The sequence below is a fragment of the Pleurodeles waltl genome, chromosome 2_1 (assembly GCF_031143425.1).
Source record: "Pleurodeles waltl isolate 20211129_DDA chromosome 2_1, aPleWal1.hap1.20221129, whole genome shotgun sequence".
Classification (NCBI taxonomy): domain Eukaryota; kingdom Metazoa; phylum Chordata; class Amphibia; order Caudata; family Salamandridae; genus Pleurodeles; species Pleurodeles waltl.
In genome coordinates this window covers 110,597,102-110,619,414 of record NC_090438.1, presented here as the reverse complement: position 1 = coordinate 110,619,414, position 22,313 = coordinate 110,597,102, and the positions used below count along the sequence as shown (strand labels likewise).

Genomic DNA, 22,313 nt, shown 5'->3' with positions numbered 1-22,313 from the left:
CCACGTAAACTGAAAATGAAAGTAAAACAGTTGACATAAGCTAGGGGCTGATAAAATATCAAAGCGTATGCTACATTTTGGATTCAAACTTGTTTTAACTTTTTTCCCTTGAGCTATGTGACTAATAACCTGAATCTATCCACTAAATGTACTGGGATCAATTGTATCACACACAAGTTATGTTTCTTGAATTTTTTGAACATGTAGAAGGCTACACTTTTCAAGTCTCCCTGAATTGCATTGCATGATTCAGTAAGACGTGAATATTTTGATGAATTGTTTTCTTGATATTTGTATGTGAATTAGGCTTTCCTGAGTTATGTTGGTTGCTTAATTAAGATTTTCTATGCCAGTTTGTCTTTTTGAGTTGTATTTGTTTATCGTGTTCTACATTTAAATTGATTAAGTTGGTGAATAGTGGTTTTGCTTTGTTGGGAGACCGAATGGTTAGTAATCTTATTTTGCTTGGCCAGCCTGACAAACTGCATCTCGGGCATTGACAGGCAGTTGTAGTGGACTAGGACATCTTCATCTAGATGCAGGCAATAGAACCACAGTAAATGTGTGGTGACCTAGACAATGAACAATAACAATTTGACATACAGGCAGTCCAGTACTGTTGTTGTGACACAAATAAGTATATTTTAACCTCTCAAGTGTAGAGGATGAAGCTGTCTCCCCCCCCGACCCACCCCCCCCCCCCCATATTTACGTGACGGAAAATGTTGACACTTCCAAGGAATGGTCAAAGTCTTACTACTCTGAATTACCACAATTTTCCCTGATTAAAACACTACCTCACCTGTGTGGATGGACCCAACAAACATCATTAAAATGGCGCAAAGCTATAACGATGTGTGGGCACCACTTTGACATCACACAGTCAAAGTTTTGACTAGTTCCTGATGGGGGGGGACGATAGGCCCAACTACACATGTCGCATATCATTTTTGGGTTGAAGCCTACCACACTGCTCAGCTGTCAGGCTTGCTAAAGACATTTTGGGGATATTTGGAAAGCTTCCCTAGAAATCCATTCTTCCCATTGCTTACCTTTTTGGCTTTGTAACTCACATTTCCTTGCTTTCTATTTGCTGGCTCTGTTTTAGATTGTCAATTTTGAGTTCATCTCTTACAAAGAGCATTCCTTATTTACTGTATTCTTCTGAGTGCTCCCTTCCTGTAAACAGGCATTTAAATATTATTCTTATCTAGTTACATTTGATGTACATTCAAAGACAGAAGTCAAACGTCAGGCCCTGTCTTCTGATGGAGCTTGGTATTTACTTGTCTTTCTCTGACTTCAGAGTGAGCAGATTTATGTGAAAGTCTTGCTGTGAAGGGCTTTTTTTTTTTTTTAGCACACAACAAAGTTTAAATGTCTGTAATAGTTATTTCATTTGAAAATGTGTTTTGTGATGGCAGTGCGCTAGCACAACATGTATACTCCACTTGACATCACTCCACTCTACGTTCCTGCACTCTATGCCTCCATGTGCCAGTGCCACTGCACTCTACACCATGCCAGTCTAGGCCACTTCACACCACACTACTCGGCAATACTGCACTCTACACCATGCCAGTCTAGGCCACTCCATCCACTTCACACCACACTACTCTGCAATACTGCATTCCACGCCACTGCAGCCAAGTACCACTCAACTGTACTTCATTCTGCTCTGAAACTATCTCTCTGCAGCATCCACCAACATGCACTGTTCATCCCTACATTTGTAAATCCGGTCCAAAAAGAATTACAGATTAAAAAGAAAGTTGTCACCTATTTCTATTTTTATCCTACTCCTTTTTATTATTCCAACAATAAATCCCCCCCCCCCCCCCAAAAAAAACCCCACAAATTCACACATTTTGGAACTTTTATGGGCGATTTTGAGTCTGTCTAGGGCAAATCCTCGGCAAACCCCTGGGTACCTTTTTATAATTGACAGCATGTGGAGAAAAAGTAGATACGTCTCAGTAGCTAAAGAAGCGTTCACTCCATAGCTTGTTCAGAATTGTGGCTAATATAGATACTGAGTTTCCTGACCAGTGTATCTTTGCCCATCCAATTGCATCGGGTTATTGGCTGCAAATGAAAAATGCAGGCCATATATTTGGTGCGTTTGAGGTAGGGTGCAATTTGATTCCATTTTAGATTTATTGGCAGCCAATGTTTGTTTCCTCTTAACAGTGTTTGACTCAGGGGTTTGGAATTTTATAAAATACCTACTTGTCAATGGGACAGGTTGCTTCTTAAATCTACTTGTCCTGTAAAAAAAAAAAAAAAAAAAATCTTCTTGTCCCTTTTGTGCCATGTAGTACGGTGGCAAATTATGGCAGCAATCTCATTATGTAAGAGCTCTAATAATAGCCTCTCTGATTATGCCCGGGCTACTACTGCAGTAGGGCTTGAATACATGCAATTTCAATTCCTATTATAGCTATTTCCTTATTTTGCCACTTTTCCGAAGATCTACATACTGGGGTAGGAGGAAGCAGTAAGCAATAGTTCCAGGGCTGGAATGCCTTTGAGTCTGCAAAACTAACTTGCAAGGATTTTCACCAGCTTTTCTTTAACCTTTTTCTATAATGAGAATAGTTGGAAGTGTACTCCTGACTGGCAGAAGTAGAAGTTCTTCCAGGGTTTGGGGGGGGAAAAGTTGTTGGAGTGAAAGTGAACTTTTGTAAACACTCAGTAGATTTTCACGTGAGCAAATCTACACATGTATATTTGCTTGTGAATACAGTTCACAAATATTTTCTAGGAGTACGATTTCCTGGTCTACTTTTGTAAGTTCTTGTGAATTCATGAAAGCTGCTAATTTCAAGACATATGCCATGGGTGCACTTTTGTGACTTTCTTTAAGAATTGGGTCCCTAATTAGGTCTTGGGCATTTTGTTTTTATTAAACTTCTATTTCTCCCTCTATTAGCTGGCTTTACTACGAGTTGATCGCCTTCTGCTCTTCCGCAAGGAGCATCGACTGGCAATCAGTGGTGTAATGAAACTGGAGCCCCCCTTCCACCCCCACCCCATACAAAGACCATGGGGGGGCCCTGCCCCCCAGACTCACTCAGGGCAGGTGCTGTGCTGGGGGGACCTCCTTGAGGGGGTGGGGTGGGTCTGCAGGGCCTTAGCTACACCACTGGTAGCAATGTGTGTTTTTTTAGATCAAAACCGTTTTTTATTTTAGCCAGTGTTTGTTACAATGGTGAGACCTTGGCAGCTCCCACAACAGTGTTACAAAAGCCATGTCAAAACAAGACATGCATTGGCAAAACCAAAAGACTCACAAAAATGTCGGATCTGTTGGTTTTGCCAGTGCTTGTTTATTTTCATGCTTCCCATAATCCTGTTAAAAATAGTTACACTGATTTTTCCTTTAGGAATATTTTTGGGAAATTCTAGCATGCATCAACTCATTTAACGAATTGATGCTTCAAAGAAACATCACCTAAAATTTCATAGCCAAACTTTTTTTTTTTTCTTTTTTCCCTGAACATTTTATTTTGAAAGCAAAGAGGCCCCCCCCCCCCCCCCCCCAAAACCATATTGTTGGAGACTACAACTTTGATGAATGAAATTGGCGGGGGGAGATCTTCTTTTTTTAATTTTTATTAGTGTATATTAAGTTGGTTATGAAATTGTGATCTGTTATCCAGATACTAAAACTTGCATATGTTGGAAATGCTTATCTTGCGTTAAGGTTGGATTGTGTGTGTATAAACACCAAAGGGTAAAGTAACGTTCTTGTTAGGTGAGTATAAGTGACCACGGTAATATTTTGAGCTAAACAAAAAACACCGAAATTCACCATTTATAGTTAGCAGAGCTAAATATAACTTGCGCCTTCACCTTGGGCTTATGACCTCACACACTGCCTCACTCATGACTTGCTCTATAACCTTTTGGACCTCACTGACATCTCCAATGACATAATTCAACGAGTGTGTTCATTTTAAAGTTTACATAGTGGTGGATAAACTACCATATTTTTTTCATTGAATTTTGTCCAGCCTCTGTCCAGCTAATGGATGCAAGTGTTCACAAAACACTTGTGCTCCTGAAGCATCATAGGTGTGTAGAGGTATTGAACATGTTATAAATCTTTGTTTTGAGCAGTAACTCTGTGTGCAGGTGGCAGCTGACGACTTTCATTATTTACATAAAAAATTATTTTTATTTTATTTATTTTTGGTACCGCGGAAGGTTTCCAGCAGGGCATAGTTTCTACTTATTACATACAAAGTATTGTAAGCAGTCTTTCGTTATTAGAAAAATCATCTCAGCATGACAACTGCCACTTAACATTGAAGTCTGTGTTCACTAGGTACTAACCTATGTACATGTTTTGTTTTAGAAGATGGGATATCTTTAAAGTTTACACAACAGTATGAATGGTGTACGTAGGTTATATTTAGCACCTTGGTTATTTCAAGATAATGGTTGCTCTTTGGTCGAGTTTCATTTTTTGCAAGCGCTGTAATACAGATTAAGCTTTCTCCATAGAGTAAACGTTGTTTAGTTACCAATTTTCTACTCCTATCCTCTTCATTTCTCAGTGTAGGTTCAGTGGCTGTCAGTGGTTTGATATAGGCTAATGACTATCCGTTCTAGGGCATTAGTTATGTAACAGGGCCTCAGTATCCAGGAGGAACTTGGTTTTCTCTAAGCAGTTTTTTTTTTACAGCTTGAACACCGTCTGCAGGATAGGTTACACTTTCATCTGTGGTTCATGGTCAACAAGAACTGGGCTACCCATAAGGGTTATTTATGTATTTTTTGTAATATTATTGAAGTAGTCCTGCTAGGCCAGAAAGTGTGTAAGGCAGTATGCCCTTTAGGGGCTAAATATATATCGTTATGCTGCTTTAGCTTCTGCCATTCTCTTTTCATGTGGTTATGCCCTCCAGGGGCTGACTATATGGTCACAATACCATGTTTCTTACAAATGCTATTTTTATTGTGGTGTCCTCTATGGGCTGTTCTGAGCATTACATTCAAGATTGTAGGCCATTCCTTTTACAAAACATTTTTGCACATAACTCTGCGTGGTTGTCATGGGACGACAGGACCACCGTCAAAATGCTCAGCACGGCACCCTGTCTAGGTCATCTCTGGGTTCCCATACTAGGTGGGAGGGGGGAGACCCCAAAGTGATATATAAACAATATAATAAATAATGGCAATACTTTGGTATTTCTCTGTATATAGAAGAAGAAGAAGGTAAATGGAAGTGCTTTAGTTATAGGCAGGTTCACTGGAATTTTGTGGCAGAGAGGACCAAAATATGCTGCAGCGTTGACCAATGTATGTGGCAAGAAAAGCCCAGCTATGCGTTTACAGTGCCAATAGCGCTAACTTAAGGAAATAAGAGATTTATTGCATTGTAAATGCTTGTTGTGATTTGGAGGCAAATCCTTTCATGTGTGTGGTGTTGTGTGTTTTTTTTTTTGGGACAATTTTAAGGATAAAAATTCGACTGGGTATGTACAATCTCATGAGATTCCTGCGGCACGCAATTTCAAATAGTGGAGTGATCCAGCTGCTGCAAGGACCTTTATTCCAGTCTGCGATCTCGGGGAATGAGAGGCTCCTGTGACAGCACTTTGCCTGATTGGCTGATGGCAACACACAGAAATGTTATGGCTGCCATTACAAGACCTGCACACAGTGGCCTGAAAACTTTAAAAAAAATCAAAAAAAAAATCAGATATGACATGGGTGGGGGATAACGTCTTCCCCTCAGCCCTTGGGGGGGAAGGTATATGAGCGACCAATGTGGCCATTTGAAAAAAAATGTGTAGGATTTTTTTTTCCCCCTCTTGGCATGAATGCTGGGAGGAGTTTTGCGGAAGTACAGTCTGACAGACTGGTTCCCAAGAGGCTCAGAGTCCTGCGGGGTCCAGAAAATAATCCAGCTGGGCAACAGGGGCATGGCTGCCCATGGGTTGTCGGTCGCAGGCACGGCTTAGTTTCATTAATGCCCAATGAGTCTTTCATGTCATAACTGAACCAAATGCAAAATATTTACGGGAGGAGGCTTGCAGTTTCAGGCCTGATTCACCAGTTAAGTTTGATCAGCAGTCTCCACTGAGGGGTGAAAACTTAGGAGTAAACCAGTACCCGCTAATATCTCTCTGTCTCCTGCATAATTAATGTGATGGCCTTGTTTGGCCTCTTCAGTGTAGATTAATAAATCCTCACCGTATCTGCAACAAACTGTCTGCCAGTCGGGAACGGGATCCCATTGATATTGTAGTTATCTCTTTGTGCCAAGCGAAATGGTTCCGTTACCAATAGAAACAGGATTGGAGACAAAGGGCTACCCTGGCGGGTGCTCTGACACAGCTTGATTATTTTGGATACATTCCCATTAATCCTGACTTTTGCCTCTGGATTTGAGTAAAGAGCCAGAATCCTACGGATGAATTATTTGCCTAGTTTTTAGGTCTCGGCTAGACATTGCATGCAGTGTCTTGTAGAGGCGTGTTGTATTTACTTTTGTGGGTTTCAGCCCACCCGTTGCTTTTTTATTACTTGCTAGTGGTGAATCCTTGTTAGCCTACCACCCACCCCACAGCACCACCCAAGTACTGATCTCTTACACTTTGGTGTTTTTTGTGGGTTCATTTTTTTTCCTTTGTTTCCTGCTTGTGTTGTTTGCCGGTCTTCAGAGGGTGCATGTTCAGCTTCGGCACCGGCAGCTGCTTGTTATTATTCTTATTGGGTATCTGCAAGGTCCAGTTAAGTGATCTGTGACATTCAGTCCGATCCAGTCCTTGTTTTTTCCAAGCAATCGTCACTGCTGTACATCTTTAATGCAAGTGATACCAAGGTGCATTTTTGTGGCTTTTCGTCTTAATGTATTTCCAAAACTATGCTCATCATACACGCTAAACAATGTTGTTACACCTTGTTTCACACGTATGGCAGTAATACAAATCATGGCAGTCCGTTTAGGACACTTTAACATAGCTAGGAATGGTGCTTTTACGACGACATTTTCATTATGCAAGTTAACAGTTCTTTGCTTGTGTCAAAGCTTTAACTTTTTTAGGCCTGCTGTAGTTTCCTCCTAGCTCATGCCTGAAACATCTGTATGTTGAATCTACCTGTGTTTCAGTACGCTGTCACCTCAGTTGAGCACACCGACTTGTGGGCACAAGCACTGATCATAAGGCCCCTGTAGAGCCAAGGTCTAGAGCTGGGTGGATCTGGGCGCAGTATCGCAAAGTGTTGCAGACTATTAAATTGCTTTGTAGTTTAGTATCTGCACAATAATTTCTAATTACGTAACATTCTGGGTTAGATGAATTATTATTATTATTATTATTATTTTGTGAGATACAAACTTGAACAAAGCAGTTATTAAGCATCCGAGCACAAAGGCTGCATTTAAAAGGGAAGAATGAGTAAGCACTCTCTTTTTGATCAGTTTAAAAAGGCTTTGCACAAAGATCTGAATTTTTTTTAACTTTATTTTTTGCTTGAAATGTCAATGCATAATTTTAACCGTCCATGAAGTGACATTATGCAGCTTGGTGATTTCAATTTGAGCTTTGTTATAGAGTGTATGTGTATCCCTTTAGTGTCTTTAAGCGGAAATACCCCACGCAATATCCCCTGCAGCTAATCTACCCTTGAGGAACCTAGTCTGCGGGGGACAGGGAGCAGTAAAGTTTATGTGTAACCTTCCCCAATCAAAATGCTAGAATCTTGGCATATATTTTATGATCGGTATTTATTAGGTACATGGGCGTGAAATTCTTAACATCTGGGTGTCCTTCCCTTCTTTCAGGATAACTATAATAGTGCCTGTCTCTGAATTGGACCCAGAATCGCAAACAGGTTGAAGATTGGTTCCATGATCAAGTTAGAGATCGACTTACAGAATTTTCTTGAATAACCCTTGGGCCCCAGTGCCTTCCCTGACTTGAGTACATATGGCTTCCGTGATCTCAACTATCTGGATTAGTGTGCTAAGAGGAACTCTATCCTTGTCTTCAATGCTTGGTAGATCAATGGTATCTAGATATTTTAAAGGGGGTGGGGTAAAAACTCATTGGAATGGTAAATTTTAGAGTAGAAGTCCTGAAAAGACTTTAGAGGTTAGAATTTGTGTGTTTTTTTATTTTTTTTTTATTTTTATAATTATCATGAGTACCCCCATTTTATTTATGTAGCGCAGGAAAGCAGATGTCCCCGCAATTTGTGAGATATATAACCTTACGTTATCCTTTGAGTTGAGGCATGTTTCTTAAAGCATAATGATATACTAGGCCTGTAATCTCTACTGTTCCTTCGTATAGTGAGGTGATTCAACCCGAGGGTATTAAGCAAGAGTATCTTTAGTGTTTGAGCTTACATAATGATTTACCAAGTTAAGTGAACCATATTATAAGGAAAGGCCAGATCAGTAAGAAACCTCAGCTCACCTGCTATAATGTCCCATCTTGTGAGAGCAGTCATTTAAAGGGGGTTATATTCTTTGTGAGAGACACAGGGATATCTCTACGATCTTTTGCAAGTAGCTATAGTGTGCTAATAGCAAGATTGACTGTAACAGGTGTAATGGTTGAGTTGGACTCACTTTTGTGACAGAAAAGTGTAGGGACGCAATCTTGGGAAGGAAAGAACAGTAGGGAAAGCAAGGGAACAACCATAACACAACAAAAAAAACAACAACAAAACACTCTGTAATGGGAAAAACACCACTCTGATCCCACACTTGCTCACCCAGCGTTTTCTGGAACAAGAAACGCTATGAGTGAGCAGGCCAGGGGCATGTGTCTTTCTCCTGCCCCAGAACAGAACAAAATATATACATCAACAATAATCATCTTTAACCTATTCAGCAAGAGACAACCACCTCTTTCTTGGAAGATATCAAGCAATCTGAGTCATAACAGGAATTTTGAAAAAGGTTGCAGTGCTTCTTAAGGAGTTGTAAGCCGCAGGAACAAGACTTGGACACAAGGGTCCATGAAAGGATAAGTTTCTTTGGCACATGGAGAGGGGTGTTTGGATTTTGGCATAGAGGTAACAGGTCTTTGTGTTGAATTGTACAAGATAAGACTAGTTCTGGAGGTGACCTACTGGAGTAATGCCGGTGTTTTTGCAGCGTTGTATTTGGAACCGGTTTCAAATTGAGTACTGCTTTGAGGGGCTGTGAACAAGCACAATGTTAGCATCCAGTCATGAAATAAAAAGGTGATTCTCATAAATTTTGTCTCCAAAGATGTAAATATCCACATCATTGCACCCATCAGCGTTATGAATTTGTGACATGAGTGGGTTTTGTGCATTTAAAAAAAAAAGTGGGGGATTATGAGAGAGAATTAGTGTTTTTTGTAGAGCACTGGATTGTTTTTTTCTTAGTTTTGCATAGCAGCAGAAGACATGAGGAGTTTGGGTGCACATGGTGCAGAAGGACTAGAGGAAGATGACTTTTTTTTTTTTTTAAATGACACTTCACAGCATGAAAAATGTAGTGTGTAAATAGAGGATTGAGGACATTCAATTCCTTTATTAGACTGTAAAGTGCCATTTAATGACTTATTTCATGTAAAGGATCGTGTGTTAGCGCACTTTGTTACAGACCGCACATTTAACATTGAAATGGCCACTAACATTGCACAGACCTAAGGTATTTTCAATAAAACTATAGTGCTCACCAATGATAATGTGTAGACAGTGGGTTTCCATGAAGATTGGAATCTTTGTTCCAATCAAATTTACCAAAAAAGTGCTTTTTGCTTCTGCATGTAAGAGCCCGCTCCTTTGTTCTTGAATTTTGCAAAAAAAACGAAGACTTGGATATTCAGAGTCATGGCCCAGTTTTGCCTACACTGCTCTTGCTTTCAGTTCCAGGATACTCTCCCGGGGAGTTGTGCACTCTACACATAAACATAACCTGAAATAATATTAGCCTCTGTGTCTGTAATAATTTAGATTCTTTTGTCACCTATTATAGGAGTAGTCATTTATCACTGGTTTTCCTGTTGATTCTGCTATATCCATGTGTAACCAACAAGTTTGGACTCCGCAGTGCAACAGTGATTTTCATCCCCTCCCCCATTATCCATTGGTCCTACCTGGACCTTCATGTGTCCCTTCTGCCACACAAAAGGCTGAGTATGTAGGGCAGAATGTTCCGTCCCAGCCATCCTTCCCTTAACCTGACTGCCTAAATCCTGAGGTCTTGCAATGTGGGTGCTTGAATCTTCCTGATGACAGCATGGCTATCCTGAGGGAGGTGAAGCATATTTTCACAAGATCTCCATGTACATTCAAATAGAAGATGTTCTTATTGTGTTGTCAATAACCCAAGAACATAACAATAGAAGATAGTTATACTGTTCCTTTTTAATATGACAGTCTGATTTGCAATTGTACTGGAGTGCATTTGGCTGCCATGACTGCTTATAATAACAATCATTACCAGGCTTATTTCTTTATGATTTGTGATTAAGGATTTCCTGGCAGTTCTTTGGTTAGTTTCCCCAAGTTGGAAAGCCTTCTCCTCTGTGGGAATTGAATATTGCCCTCTCTAGGTTGATGGCACCAGACCCCCTTTTTTAACTGATGTAGAAGGCAAATTTACAGTTCCTGTCTTGGAAGGGTGCCCTTTTAGTAATTGTTACTTCAGCCAAGAGGGATGAGGGAGTTTTAGGCTGTATATACCCTTTCACTATTCAGAACCCATCTTTTTTTCTTCTGAAAGGTATTTCTGATTTTCACATAGTGCAGACTAATTCATTGTCTTCCTCCATACAGGAGAGGTTGTTGAATACTCTCAATGTTAAAAGGGCTTTATTTTATTATTTCGATAAGCTGAAATAGATTAGTAAAGTCGAACAATTCTTTGTCCATTATTGTATTGAGTGACGCCATCAAAGCATGGCAAAAGAGCTGTGCAGCATTTATTTCCTCTCCCACCTGCCTCCTGTTAGGTGAAACTTGAATAAAACCTTCCCTTGAGTCAGTTGTTTGGTCAATGTTAGAGAAGGCTATACATTGTGCTGCTTCCTCTGAAGGTTCTTATGTGTGTGCATCATATTTGTGACTGTGCTTTTTGCTCTTGTCAGTAAAAGTGCTATTTGTGAAGAGAAGGCACTCATCTGCCATTGCTTTTTTGAGTTATATATACTTTGTAGTGCTGCATCTGCGTTTCAAACACCAGCACCTTTTAGAGCAAGCCTTGAATGCTCAACATAGCTATAGCTAGATGGTAAAATACCTCAAGTAACGTGGGCCTCCAATGGAATGTGGTATTGATGGCCTTTGGTCACCAGTGCTAAATGTATCTCCATCCGATGAATACTCGTCAGTAATTCTAGGACTGCAGGAAAGTCCTTACAGGTAACACCTATAATTCATATTTCTTAAGAATCCCTTTGTGGTTCTTATGTGACATTTTCTTTTATAGAAATAGGTAAAAAGAATATAAAGCAGGTGAGCTTTCGACTGTGATTTGTTTAGAATTATTTTATAGTGCTTTGAATGAATAATTTCACGCAGTTGGTGTTTTTAAACCAATGAAATGTATAATATATGTATATATATTTTTTAATAGTGAAAGCAAGTTGAACAAATTGGTGCAGAAGCTTCATGAATTTTTAGCTCACTCATCAGAAGAATCAGAGGACGCTAATTCTCCTACAGGACGTTCAGTGAGCAAAGTTTCAGGTAAAAAACTAATTTTTGTTTTCTAGCTCTTATCCATGAAATCAGTGAATACAGTGCTGATCATGTATAGGTTTGTTAAAGATCTTTTTTCAAGAACCATAAAACTCGATTCGTTCTCCACCCCCACCCACAGCTGGATAGCATTCCCACTAACTTTAATTTTGCTTGAGTAACTTTGATTGTATCCCTGAACACTAATCTGAATGTAAGTGGGTTATATTTACTGAAACAAAACATTTCGGATTCTGGCTTAAACGTAAACCATTGAAATTTGCTAGTTATGTTTTGCACTTCAAACCATAACTTAAGCCTTCGACTTGTGCTGTGAATCATATCAAATGTGACATACATAATGTTTAATACATAATGTATGAATTCATTGATCAAGGTATCAGTTATGAGAGTTGCTCTGTGAGTGTTGTCTCTTTAGCCACTAGTTCAATTTTTAATGTACAATATATTCATTTTACATTCAAGTTATGCTTCTCTGTTTCTTTTACGTGTGTTTTATAGAGTGTTGGTCTCAGTTTCAGGTTTCCCTACAGCTTGCTGGATGTGATGTTCATGTTACATTTTTTGTTTATGCTCTAGTGAGTGCTGGTGTACAAATCTCTGGGTCTATGAATATTTCCCACATTGTCTTCATGCTTATCTTGATACCTTGGTCTCTTGTGCCGGTTGCACCTGGACATACCTCTGCCACTTAGAGTGTGTGTGTCCTTGTGCAATTTACATACTTGAGTACTGAGTGTACCTCTGCGTTTAAGTGTTAGAAGTTTTGGAGGCTTACAGATAGTGTCTGGAAATGTGATGCTAGGATTCCCTATTTCCTTTCTTAAGTATTTTATTTTGAGTGGTGAAGTGCATGATGGGGTCCCTGAGTGTGTGTGTGTGTAATTTTCTTTGAGTCTTTTGCTGACACAGTTGTGCTGTTCAGTTTCAAGTTTTAGTGTTATTTGTACTTTTTATTGTTGGGTATATCATTATTTAAATGCTTTTGATGTTCAATGCTGGTTGATCTTTGTCACGTGTGTCTCAGATTTGATGTTAAACGGAGCAGAAGAGAGCAGTAAAAGTTATGGTTCAAGCAGTGGTGTAAATTGTGATTTCATACGTGGTGTAATGAGTGTTAATTCTGATGTTTTCATTTGCTGCGCATGCGGTTGGTGCTGCTAACCATTATCATTCAATTGTAATGTTTTTATATTTGTGAGCCAGAACTATAATGCTGTTTTAACTGTGGTGTTTTTTTTTTTTATCAAGTTTTGAATTAAAAATAAATATTTACATTGTGAATTGTCAAAATATGCGTTGTAGAATGAATATTTTTGTACCTCTTTCACACAATAAGGGTCAACCATAAATTGAGTGGCAGTGTGCATAAACGTGCCTGCGCAGGATGCCCACTACCTCAGTCGATCTGAGTAAGTGATGATGTGCACAGACCTGGGCCTGTGTTGGACTGAGTGTAAAATCAGCAGTCATCGCCGAATCAAAATGGAGAGGGTTTTTTTTTTTTTTTTTTTTTTTTTTTAATAATCTAATGGTGGTTCTTCTAGCCCAACACATTTGATTTAAATTTAAAATGTGATTGACAGAAGTCTAAACTGTAGAGATATGCAAAATTGTTAATCCTTTAAAGCCCAATGGGGGAGTATTTTAGAATGTTAATTCTCAAACTACTAAGTGGATTTACACCAAACCAAAAGACACACTTTTTGAGTGAAGTTGTACTTCCATGCCAAATTTGGTGTAAATCTGGTCAACTATAAGGGTTCAGCAACATTTTCTGTGTGAGCTAAAATGGGAAGATGGACCTTCTCTCTTTTTTTTTTTTTTTTAAATAATCTAATGGTGGTTCTTCTAGCCCAACACATTTGATTTAAATTTAAAATGTGATTGACAGAAGTCTAAACTGTAGAGATATGCAAAATTGTTAATCCTTTAAAGCCCAATGGGGGAGTATTTTAGAATGTTAATTCTCAAACTACTAAGTGGATTTACACCAAACCAAAAGACACACTTTTTGAGTGAAGTTGTACTTCCATGCCAAATTTGGTGTAAATCTGGTCAACTGTAAGGGTTCAGCAACATTTTCTGTGTGAGCTAAAATGGGAAGATGGACCTTCTCTCTTTTTTTTTTGGTTGTTTTTTTACACACATCCCCTTATAACCTTCCCCCCCCCCCCCCCCCTATTTAATTATCTTCATTAAACATACTGTACTGTACCTTAGCTGGCCGAGTTAGTAGATTGCAGAGTTTTATGCCAATCTGTCAATAAGATAAAAAGTTGTAGGCAAATCAAAAATGACTGTTCAGTGGAAACTCAGTCTGAATCATTGCTATTGCCACTGTGTAATATTAAAGCATATATATGTACATATCTTACAGAGGTAACATTCATGCATCTGTACTTGAGTTTGCCACAATAGGAAAAGCTTGTTTTGCATAGGGTAGGTTATGGAAGAGTTAGTCGAAAGGCGGGTCTAAATGTATTTTCACAATTAACGTGAAAATCCCCATAGAAAACATATTTAGGAGATAACCAGAAACTGGCTGCATTAAAATAGACCAATTTAAACAGGCTTGTTCTGCGCACTTTGTAATGCTTTTGTTGATTTCATGTATTTTTGCTCAGTCGTTCAAGTGAGAAGCCAAAGGTGGTCATCGTATGTGCAGGGGTGTGTTGCGGGAGGGGTGCAAAATTACTTTTTCTGCTTGGTCTCTGCCTTTCTCACTTTTGTTGAGCCCTGTTTTGTTTGATGGGTTTTCATCAGCTCTCATCTAACCTTTTCCCATACTGAGAGAGGTTGGACATTTACACCTGACAAGGGCAAAAGTAAAACTTCTTCCAAGGATTTGGGGGGGGAGTGGTTGGTGGGAAAGTGAACTTGTAAACGCTCAACGGATTTTCCTATGAGCAAATCTACACATGCATATTTGCTTCTGGTAAAATGGAGTTCAGACATTTTGTAATAGTACAATTTCCTGGCCTACTTTTGTATATTTTTGTGTGTTTTATTACATCCATAAATCTGCACTAATGCAAGGACATATACCATGGGTGCACTTTTGTGACTTTCTTTAAGAACTGGACCCCTAATTAGGATTGGCATTAACCAGGTTTTTTTTTATTAAATTAAATTCTAGCCCTCCGTCGGCTGGCTTCACTGAGTGACAATGTTCTGCTCTTTCACCATGAGCATATTGGCACATAAAGTATTTTTGTTCAGTGCCAGGAACTAATTACTGTAGCAGTGTGTGCTTTCTGAGGCCATAAAATATTTTTAGTTTTTTAAATTGTTAAGGGATTAGCAGCTCCCACAGAAATAAAGTTTTACAAAAATGCATTAACAATACCAAAATGATGACTGCCAATGTTAATTTTATTGACTGTGAGTGCTTGTTTATTTTCATGTTTCCTGTAATAATGTTGAAACTGGTTACACTAATTTTCCATTGTGAATATTATATTAGATTATAAGCATCAACTCATTTTACTACATATTGCTTTAAACAAATGGTGTCTACAATTTCACAGTAGTTTAGCAAAATGTTTTTTACCTAGTTGCATTTTTTGTGAACATGCAAAGAATCGTCAATATTGCTTTCAAGTATCTGCACATATTTGCTTTTCATAATAGATAATTCTGGGAGTATTATATGTAGCCTCATATTGTCACGCTTTGTACACATTTCTGTACTAGAACAACTGTCAGTGCACTCTGACCGTGCAACATTTCTTTAGAGCGCTCACCTTTGCATTAATGAACCATAAATAAAATTTCAAACAGCATTAACATATTGACACTACTATTTCCTTAACTGCAGACAGTGTCATTCCCTGATCTGTAATGTGAAATTGTAAACTAGCAGCCAAAGGGTTTGTGCTGAGGAGGGTTGGGCCTACTTGTCCCAAGGACAAAATAAACATTAAAACGTGTTGCCCTTTACCCTAAACAATATGTCTTGTGTTAAGGGCTATACGGATTCCACGCCCTTGTTTAATGTAAACGTCTTTAAAATTATTAGTGCCTAAAAGCTACAGATTAAAATCCTAATACTGTATCTCAGGTATGTGGCTAGCTAGTAAAATTAATTAAGCAACTATTTGTAATAGCTGTTAAGCATCCGATTTAATGGTAAAATCAGATTTAAAAAAAAAAATGTTGAAGTAACATTTAGAAATTAAATTTTTCCCTGCCTGAAGCTCCTGGAGGCTAATTTGTATTGACGCTCTAGCTTCTCCTAGCCAGTAATTTAATCTTAAATAGGTGTGAAAAGCCTCACCCCTGCCCGTAAGCAACAATAGTCTCACCTGTATGGGTGGGGATGCTTCCTTTTAATACCTGGTGGGGGCTGTTGGCATCCTTTTTGACACTGTCAAATCCTCTTTGACAGTTTTGGTGGGTTCCAAATAATATTTGGGGTACACTTGTGGGATCACTGCCTGGCTGCTGAAGGACCCTGCTTTTGTCGTCCTACCAGACTCAACCCACATCCCAACCTGCCTGCTCAGGTTTAGTGTGGCAGAGGACTGTCACTTTTTTTTTTTTGTTTGTTTAAATACTCCATGTGGGCACGATTGGCCCCAGGGATTTTTACTTCATTGGTTAAGGCGTGCCCTGGAGTCTCTCCCACCCTGCTAGCTAGTGCTAGGCATATGTGTGGCCTCTTCAGGCCCTCCTCCCCCGTTTGGAAAACTAATGGACCTGGGGAATCTCGGAAGAGGCCTGGCAATGCTGTCTGTGACTTGAGACTTTAAATGAACCTTAAAGGACTTGATATTCTCTTTTCTTGTTGTTGTTGTTTTTGGGGCACAGAAAGTGGCACCAAGGATCTTTAAGGCTGGCATGTTAAAGCTGCATAGATAATAATGCCCAAAAAGATTATTTTTTCTCTTTATTCTGTGGAAAAAGATAATGTTCATAGAAATCAAGTGACTAAATGTAAAACAGATTTTTTAAACGTACTGTAAATGTCAAGGAATTTGAAATTGAAGGCAAAAATTAAATTTGTATCCTCATATTGATTTGGGGAACAGTGAAAGTGCATCAAACAGGTTATAGTATGGATGATGTGTTTTCAGTTAAATTTAGAAAAATTCCAACCTTCCTTATAAAGTTTAAAATTGTTATTTTTTTAGATTTGTTTGCAACTTAAAATGTGTTTTCATTTGTGCATGTTTGATTGCTTGTTTCTATTTTTTTTTGGTGTATATTTTTGCGGCTCAGATCAACTGTTTAGGCCGGGGTCCTCTGCTTCTAGTAGTATATCAGTGCTGGGGAGTGTCCCAGATTTTAGCAATGATTCAGTGGGGGTCGCCAGGTTCCAGTAATAAGGTGGAGGTCCATCAAAGTCATAAGGTTTGAGAATCTGTGAGCTAGGTAAACCTTTGATTAGAGATTTGCAGCAAAATGGATTTAATTTGTGAAATAGTTTTGTAGCGGTTCATGTAAATATTTCAAGCTTTTGTATTTCTTTAAGCAAAACATAACTTGACATGGGTTTATATGCTCTAAATTGCACATCTTTCCTTTTTGTCTGTAGTTTTAAACAAGTCTACAAAGCTGTGTCCAGTTGAAAACATGGAAGAGGTATGAAATAGCTTTAGTAAACAAACATTTCTTTGTGCCATCAGCCTGTGATGTCTTGCCATTAGGATCTTATGGCTTCCCATGTGTTTCTTTTGTTAATTTGCTGCTATGTTATGTTACACTATTGTAGTGCAGTGCTGAATTCCTTACTGAGGGTCCGCAAAGAACCATGTTTAGTGCTCAGTGAAACTTATGCAGTTAATAAATGACAGTTGTCTTGTGAAAGGGCAATCTATGTAGGGAAGTGAGCCACAAAGAAGGCTTGAGGGTGGAAACATGGGTGTGGATAACCCACTGCAATTTCTTCTTGGTTGAGTGAGATTTCAAAACACCATTTTGAAATGTAATTTTCAAAAGTAAAAGCAAAAGAAATTTGTCTACAATGGATTGGTCTGTTCTGGCTGTGTTAGATCAGCTTGCAGCTACCATTTCATGTTTACATTTTTCTAGAGTGTCCACAATGTGGGAGTCATGTAATATATCTACATTCTTTGTTCATGCTTGCTAGATTCTTTAAAACTAACGACTGTTAAAGCCTCAATAATTTCAGTTTGTTAAATTAAAAAAGGTTGACAATTAAGTTAATATCTGATTTTGATGCATTAGAACATTGGTGATGGAAACAATTTTGCATTACATTCTTGTTTTACAAAATGTGCATTAACCCACTGTCTTTTGGTAGGTTTTAGAGCAGTTACTGGTTTGTGAGAAACTTTTGGGATTGTCCATAGACATTATTCAAAAAAAATGTTTTGGAGGCTCCGGGCAAGGCTGACCCAAAAACCAACAGGCTGCGCACCATGGACATCATCTTTAGATTATTCCTCCTACAGGGTCCCCAGCCATGTTTAGGGGCGCAAGTGCCACTGACAAGACATCTAAAAATGTAGTTTCAGAAGATGAAAGGGATAATGGGCAAGATCATATGAAAAGCGTGCATAAAACAGGTCTTGTGTTACTGTGACCTTGTCCTATATAAATAGTCAACTTGAGTGTGAGACACCAAAAGACAATTTTCCCTAATAATAATCATCTGCTCAATTATAGAGTATTATGACACCTCACAGGAACTTCTCTGGGCATACCTGTGCCAGGTAAACCAGTTTTTCAGCACTCGTGCACCAGTCTGGGTTTGCTTCTCAGGCTTGCAGGGATGGGGGTCTTACCTCACCCCCAGTATCTGCCCACATCACGTTGTGCAACCATTAGAGCGATATTACAAAGCAAAAGTGAATAGCAGTCCAATGTTTATCTCATGTCTCAGTGTTAAATGTGTTGGTATCGGAACTACCGACACCCCACAAGTTTATACTGGTACTGGTTGGGGGACGTGGGGGGGTATGTTACCTCCCTCTCCCAAAGTAAATCCTTTGTTCAGCCTTCCTGGGCTTGATCAGATTAAGCAGCAGGAGGGCAGAAACCAGTCTGAGGGGTGGCAGCAGCGTGGACTGCCTGGAAAACCCCAGAAAGCTGATAGGAGCAATGCTGGGGGTCCACTAAGGAGCCACCTGAGTGCATGGAATTATATATCCCAATACTGTTGCCAGTATTAGAAGTTATTCCAACATGTTTGATACCAAACATGCCCATGTTTGGAGTTACCATTATGTAGCTGGACATAGGTAGTGACCTATGTCCAGTACACTTGTAAAATGATGTCCCTCCACTCCCCTGTGCTAGGAGGGCCTACCATAGGCGTGACTTATACTGACCTGGTGCAGTGACCCGTAGTGAAAAGGGTGCATGCACCCTTTCACGCAGGCTGCAATGGCAGGCCTGCAGATACACTGCATGGGCTCCCTATGGGTGGCATAATACATGCTGCAGCCCATGGGGGACCCCTGGTGCCCCAATGACCTGGGTACCATATACTAGGGACTTATAAAGGGGGCACCACTATGCCAAATGGGGGGTGTTTGCAGTCCAAGCAATCAAGTTTAAAGGGAGAGAGCACAGTCACTGGAGTCCTGGTTAGCAGGATCACAGTGAACACAGTCAAAACATACTGACAACAGCCAAAAAGTGGTAGTAACCATGCCAGAAAGAGGGTACTTTTCTTACAATGTCAGGAATAGTGCCATTACTATAACATTTCTTAATAAATACATCAGGCATATAGCCATGACCATTGGTTGACTCATGACCAAAGCAGTCCTGTTATAGTGAGAGATGTTTTGCCACAAGACGGAAAGTGCAATAAAAACAGTATTTCGAGTGGAAGTGCACAAATTCTGCACAATCACTTCCCCTTCCCCTGCAGAGACATGTAGCTGAAGCCTAAGCCCCTTTCTCAGCTCTTTATTTCTTGATCGCATAAAGTTAGATGACAGTCAAGCTGAGTCTAAAAATCCATGTAGTTTAGTGTACCCCATGGCATCTCGTAATGTCAAAAAACTGCGTTGTGTTGTCTATAGTTGATGGAAGGGAAGGATGCTGGGACTGCAATAAATTCCTCATAAGTGCCCCCCTCCTCCCATTTGTGCTGCCGCCAAAAAAAAAAAGGAAGCTCTGTAAATTACCTACTTATCTAAGACACTTTTACAGCATTACAGTGTCTTGTGTGTGGCCTTTAAATTTCTAGCTCAGGTAGCCATACTGCTGTTTGATCAGGCAGCTGGATGAATTTCAAAATAATCACAGCTGTGTGGAGGGAAAATCTATTTTGTGAAAGCACAAAACCTCTGCTCAGTCAAAACATTCAATCTTGGCGCTCAGTGCGTGAGTGAAGCCAAAGCCTCTCTCCGTTGTACTCCTGAAGGTTCAGCTCATTTAGCTATTTATTTTTAGATTAATCTCATTACATCTGGCAACAACTGTGCTTTCAAACCATACCTAAAAAGGTTGCTGCATTAGGTGACATGGCTAACATCTATAGTGTGACCACATTGTCCTCGGAGCATGTCTTTGCAAAACACTAATGTGTGGATAGTCACAGAAATAGGTAGGTAGGTAGAAAACTAGTTTATTGGGACAATTGTCCATAAACATTCTAAGACAATAAAAGTTTTCACAATATAAAATTGCAGCTCTGTTGCTCCACCGTTGGTACTGATCTGTATTTTACAAACAAAGGTCTTAAAAAGTTAATAGGTTAGAATTTATAAAAAGCACAATTGATAATTATGTGTAACAAGATACATTTTACATTAGTGGGCAAGGGCAAAGATAGTTATTATCCTTGATTGTAGCACATCGGATGTGGGACGAATAGATAGGGTTACAGCCCACTCGCCTTTAAAATTTCGTTCTGCAGTCTGGTATCTGGTAACTGTGCCAGGTAGGAGATAACCATGTCAAGGCCAAGAGTGCTCATTGAAAAACAAATAAGACATTTATTTTTTTTCCCCTCAGGTAAGCCAAGTCAAGAGACACAGCCTCCTTTGCTGCAGACTATTAGAAGAATTGTTAACTGGGAAAGGAGGACCAGGTTATAATTGTACCGCGATTTGAATGCCAAATCTCAGGGCCCCCTTAATCTCTTCCTTACTTACCTTGCCCACCTTCTTACACTGCATTGGATCTCATCCCAGCAAAGTTAGAAGACCTTTGCCACTTCACAATCTTCTGAAAGCTTATTGAAAAATCTTTAACCCGGAAAGACGACAACCAATTCAAGGAGGTTAGGTTCAGTTCCCTTCTTATATCCTGGACCATGGTGCCTGGTGGTAGGAACAAGAGCCTTCTGATAACTTCCCCCTCCAGCCGGTCCCACTCACAGTAGGGGTCAAGTGCAAAAACCTTTGCGTAATATAGTCCCAGAGGTGTGGTTGTGCGTTGAATTTTCCATTCATAGGCCTTCAGTAAAGGAGTAAGGGCCAACCCTCCATATTTCCAATAAATCTAGTCCGACAGCTAGCTTGCAGCAAGGACCTCTGCCTAATACTATCCTTGTGTGTCCCATTTCTGGTTGCTCTTAAAGGTCAAACCTAGATATTTTGGGAATTTACTGTTTCCAGCTCCTCAACATATAAGTAACATCTAAAGTGTTTTACCTTTTAACCAAAGACCAGCACCTTGGTCTTCCCTAGATAATTTTACTCTGGTTCGGCTTACTCAGTGCTTCAGGGGAGTGTAATTTCCTCTGCACGCCAATTAGGGAGCAGTCAAAGAGCACCAGTCTGTCTGCATAAAGCAGGCAAGAAATATGCTGAATCCCAGCTTTATGGGAGAACGACTTTGCCTTGGTTATGGATATTGAGAGGTCAGCTAGAAATAAACTAAAAAGCAGGGGGATTAGGTCACACCCCTGTCCAATGCTTTTCTTGATAAGAGATTTTCTGAAATGGCCTGCCTGTTTTATCTAGCTCAACCGGAGACCTGTTTTCTGTGTGTAAATTTTGTAATGCACTAGGGGGGTCCAAAGGAAGTTCCCAGGCTGCAAGATTTCTCAATAGGATTTTCCTGTCCACTAAATCGAAAGCTGTTAGAAAATCAATAAAACAGAGCCTGGTTCACTTCCAGGGCCTTCTGAATAATGGCCCAGAGAGCAAAGCAATGGTCTATGGTTCCTCAACTTGAATAATATGTTCAGAGGCCTTGTACCCTAGCTTTGATAGAATAATTTTAGAGAACACCTTAACCGCTTCTGTGCCTTGGACGAGATGATCTCGTCCAAGGCTACAGTTCCCCTGTGCCTTGGACGAGATCATCTCGTTCATGGCACAGGGGAACTTGGGGGCGCGCTAGCGCGCCCCCCGTGCACCCCCCTCCCCACCCAAGTCGGGGATGGAAGGGGAAGACCTTCCCCTTCCTCCCCCGACCCCCGCAACCCCCCCCCCCCGTGACGTCAGCGCGCGCGCGCTGATGTGTCACAGGGGCCTCCCTCGTCGCGCTGGAAGCTCTATTTTAGGCCATTTCTGCCCCCCCGGGGGGCAGATCGGCCTATTATTAGGCCGATCTGCCCCCGGGGGGGGGGGGGGGGGGGAAACCTCTAGGCGCCAGGGGATTTTTTTTTTTTTTTTTTTTTTTTTTTTTAGAGATGGGGAGCGACCCATCAGGCAAAAGTCGCTCCCCTGGGGGACAAA

The 22,313-nt window shown here is 40.0% G+C and overlaps 1 protein-coding gene across 1 annotated transcript in view; it reads left to right on the top strand.

Annotated features, from left to right (window-relative positions):
- Positions 1 to 22,313, top strand: part of ATRX (ATRX chromatin remodeler) — a 1,138,900-nt gene that overhangs the window by 11,685 nt on the left and 1,104,902 nt on the right. The window contains exons 2-3 of the mRNA XM_069211061.1: positions 11,579 to 11,691; positions 17,243 to 17,289. Of these exons, the coding sequence (XP_069067162.1) occupies positions 11,579 to 11,691; positions 17,243 to 17,289 (160 nt within the window). The remainder of the gene's footprint in view (positions 1 to 11,578; positions 11,692 to 17,242; positions 17,290 to 22,313) is intronic.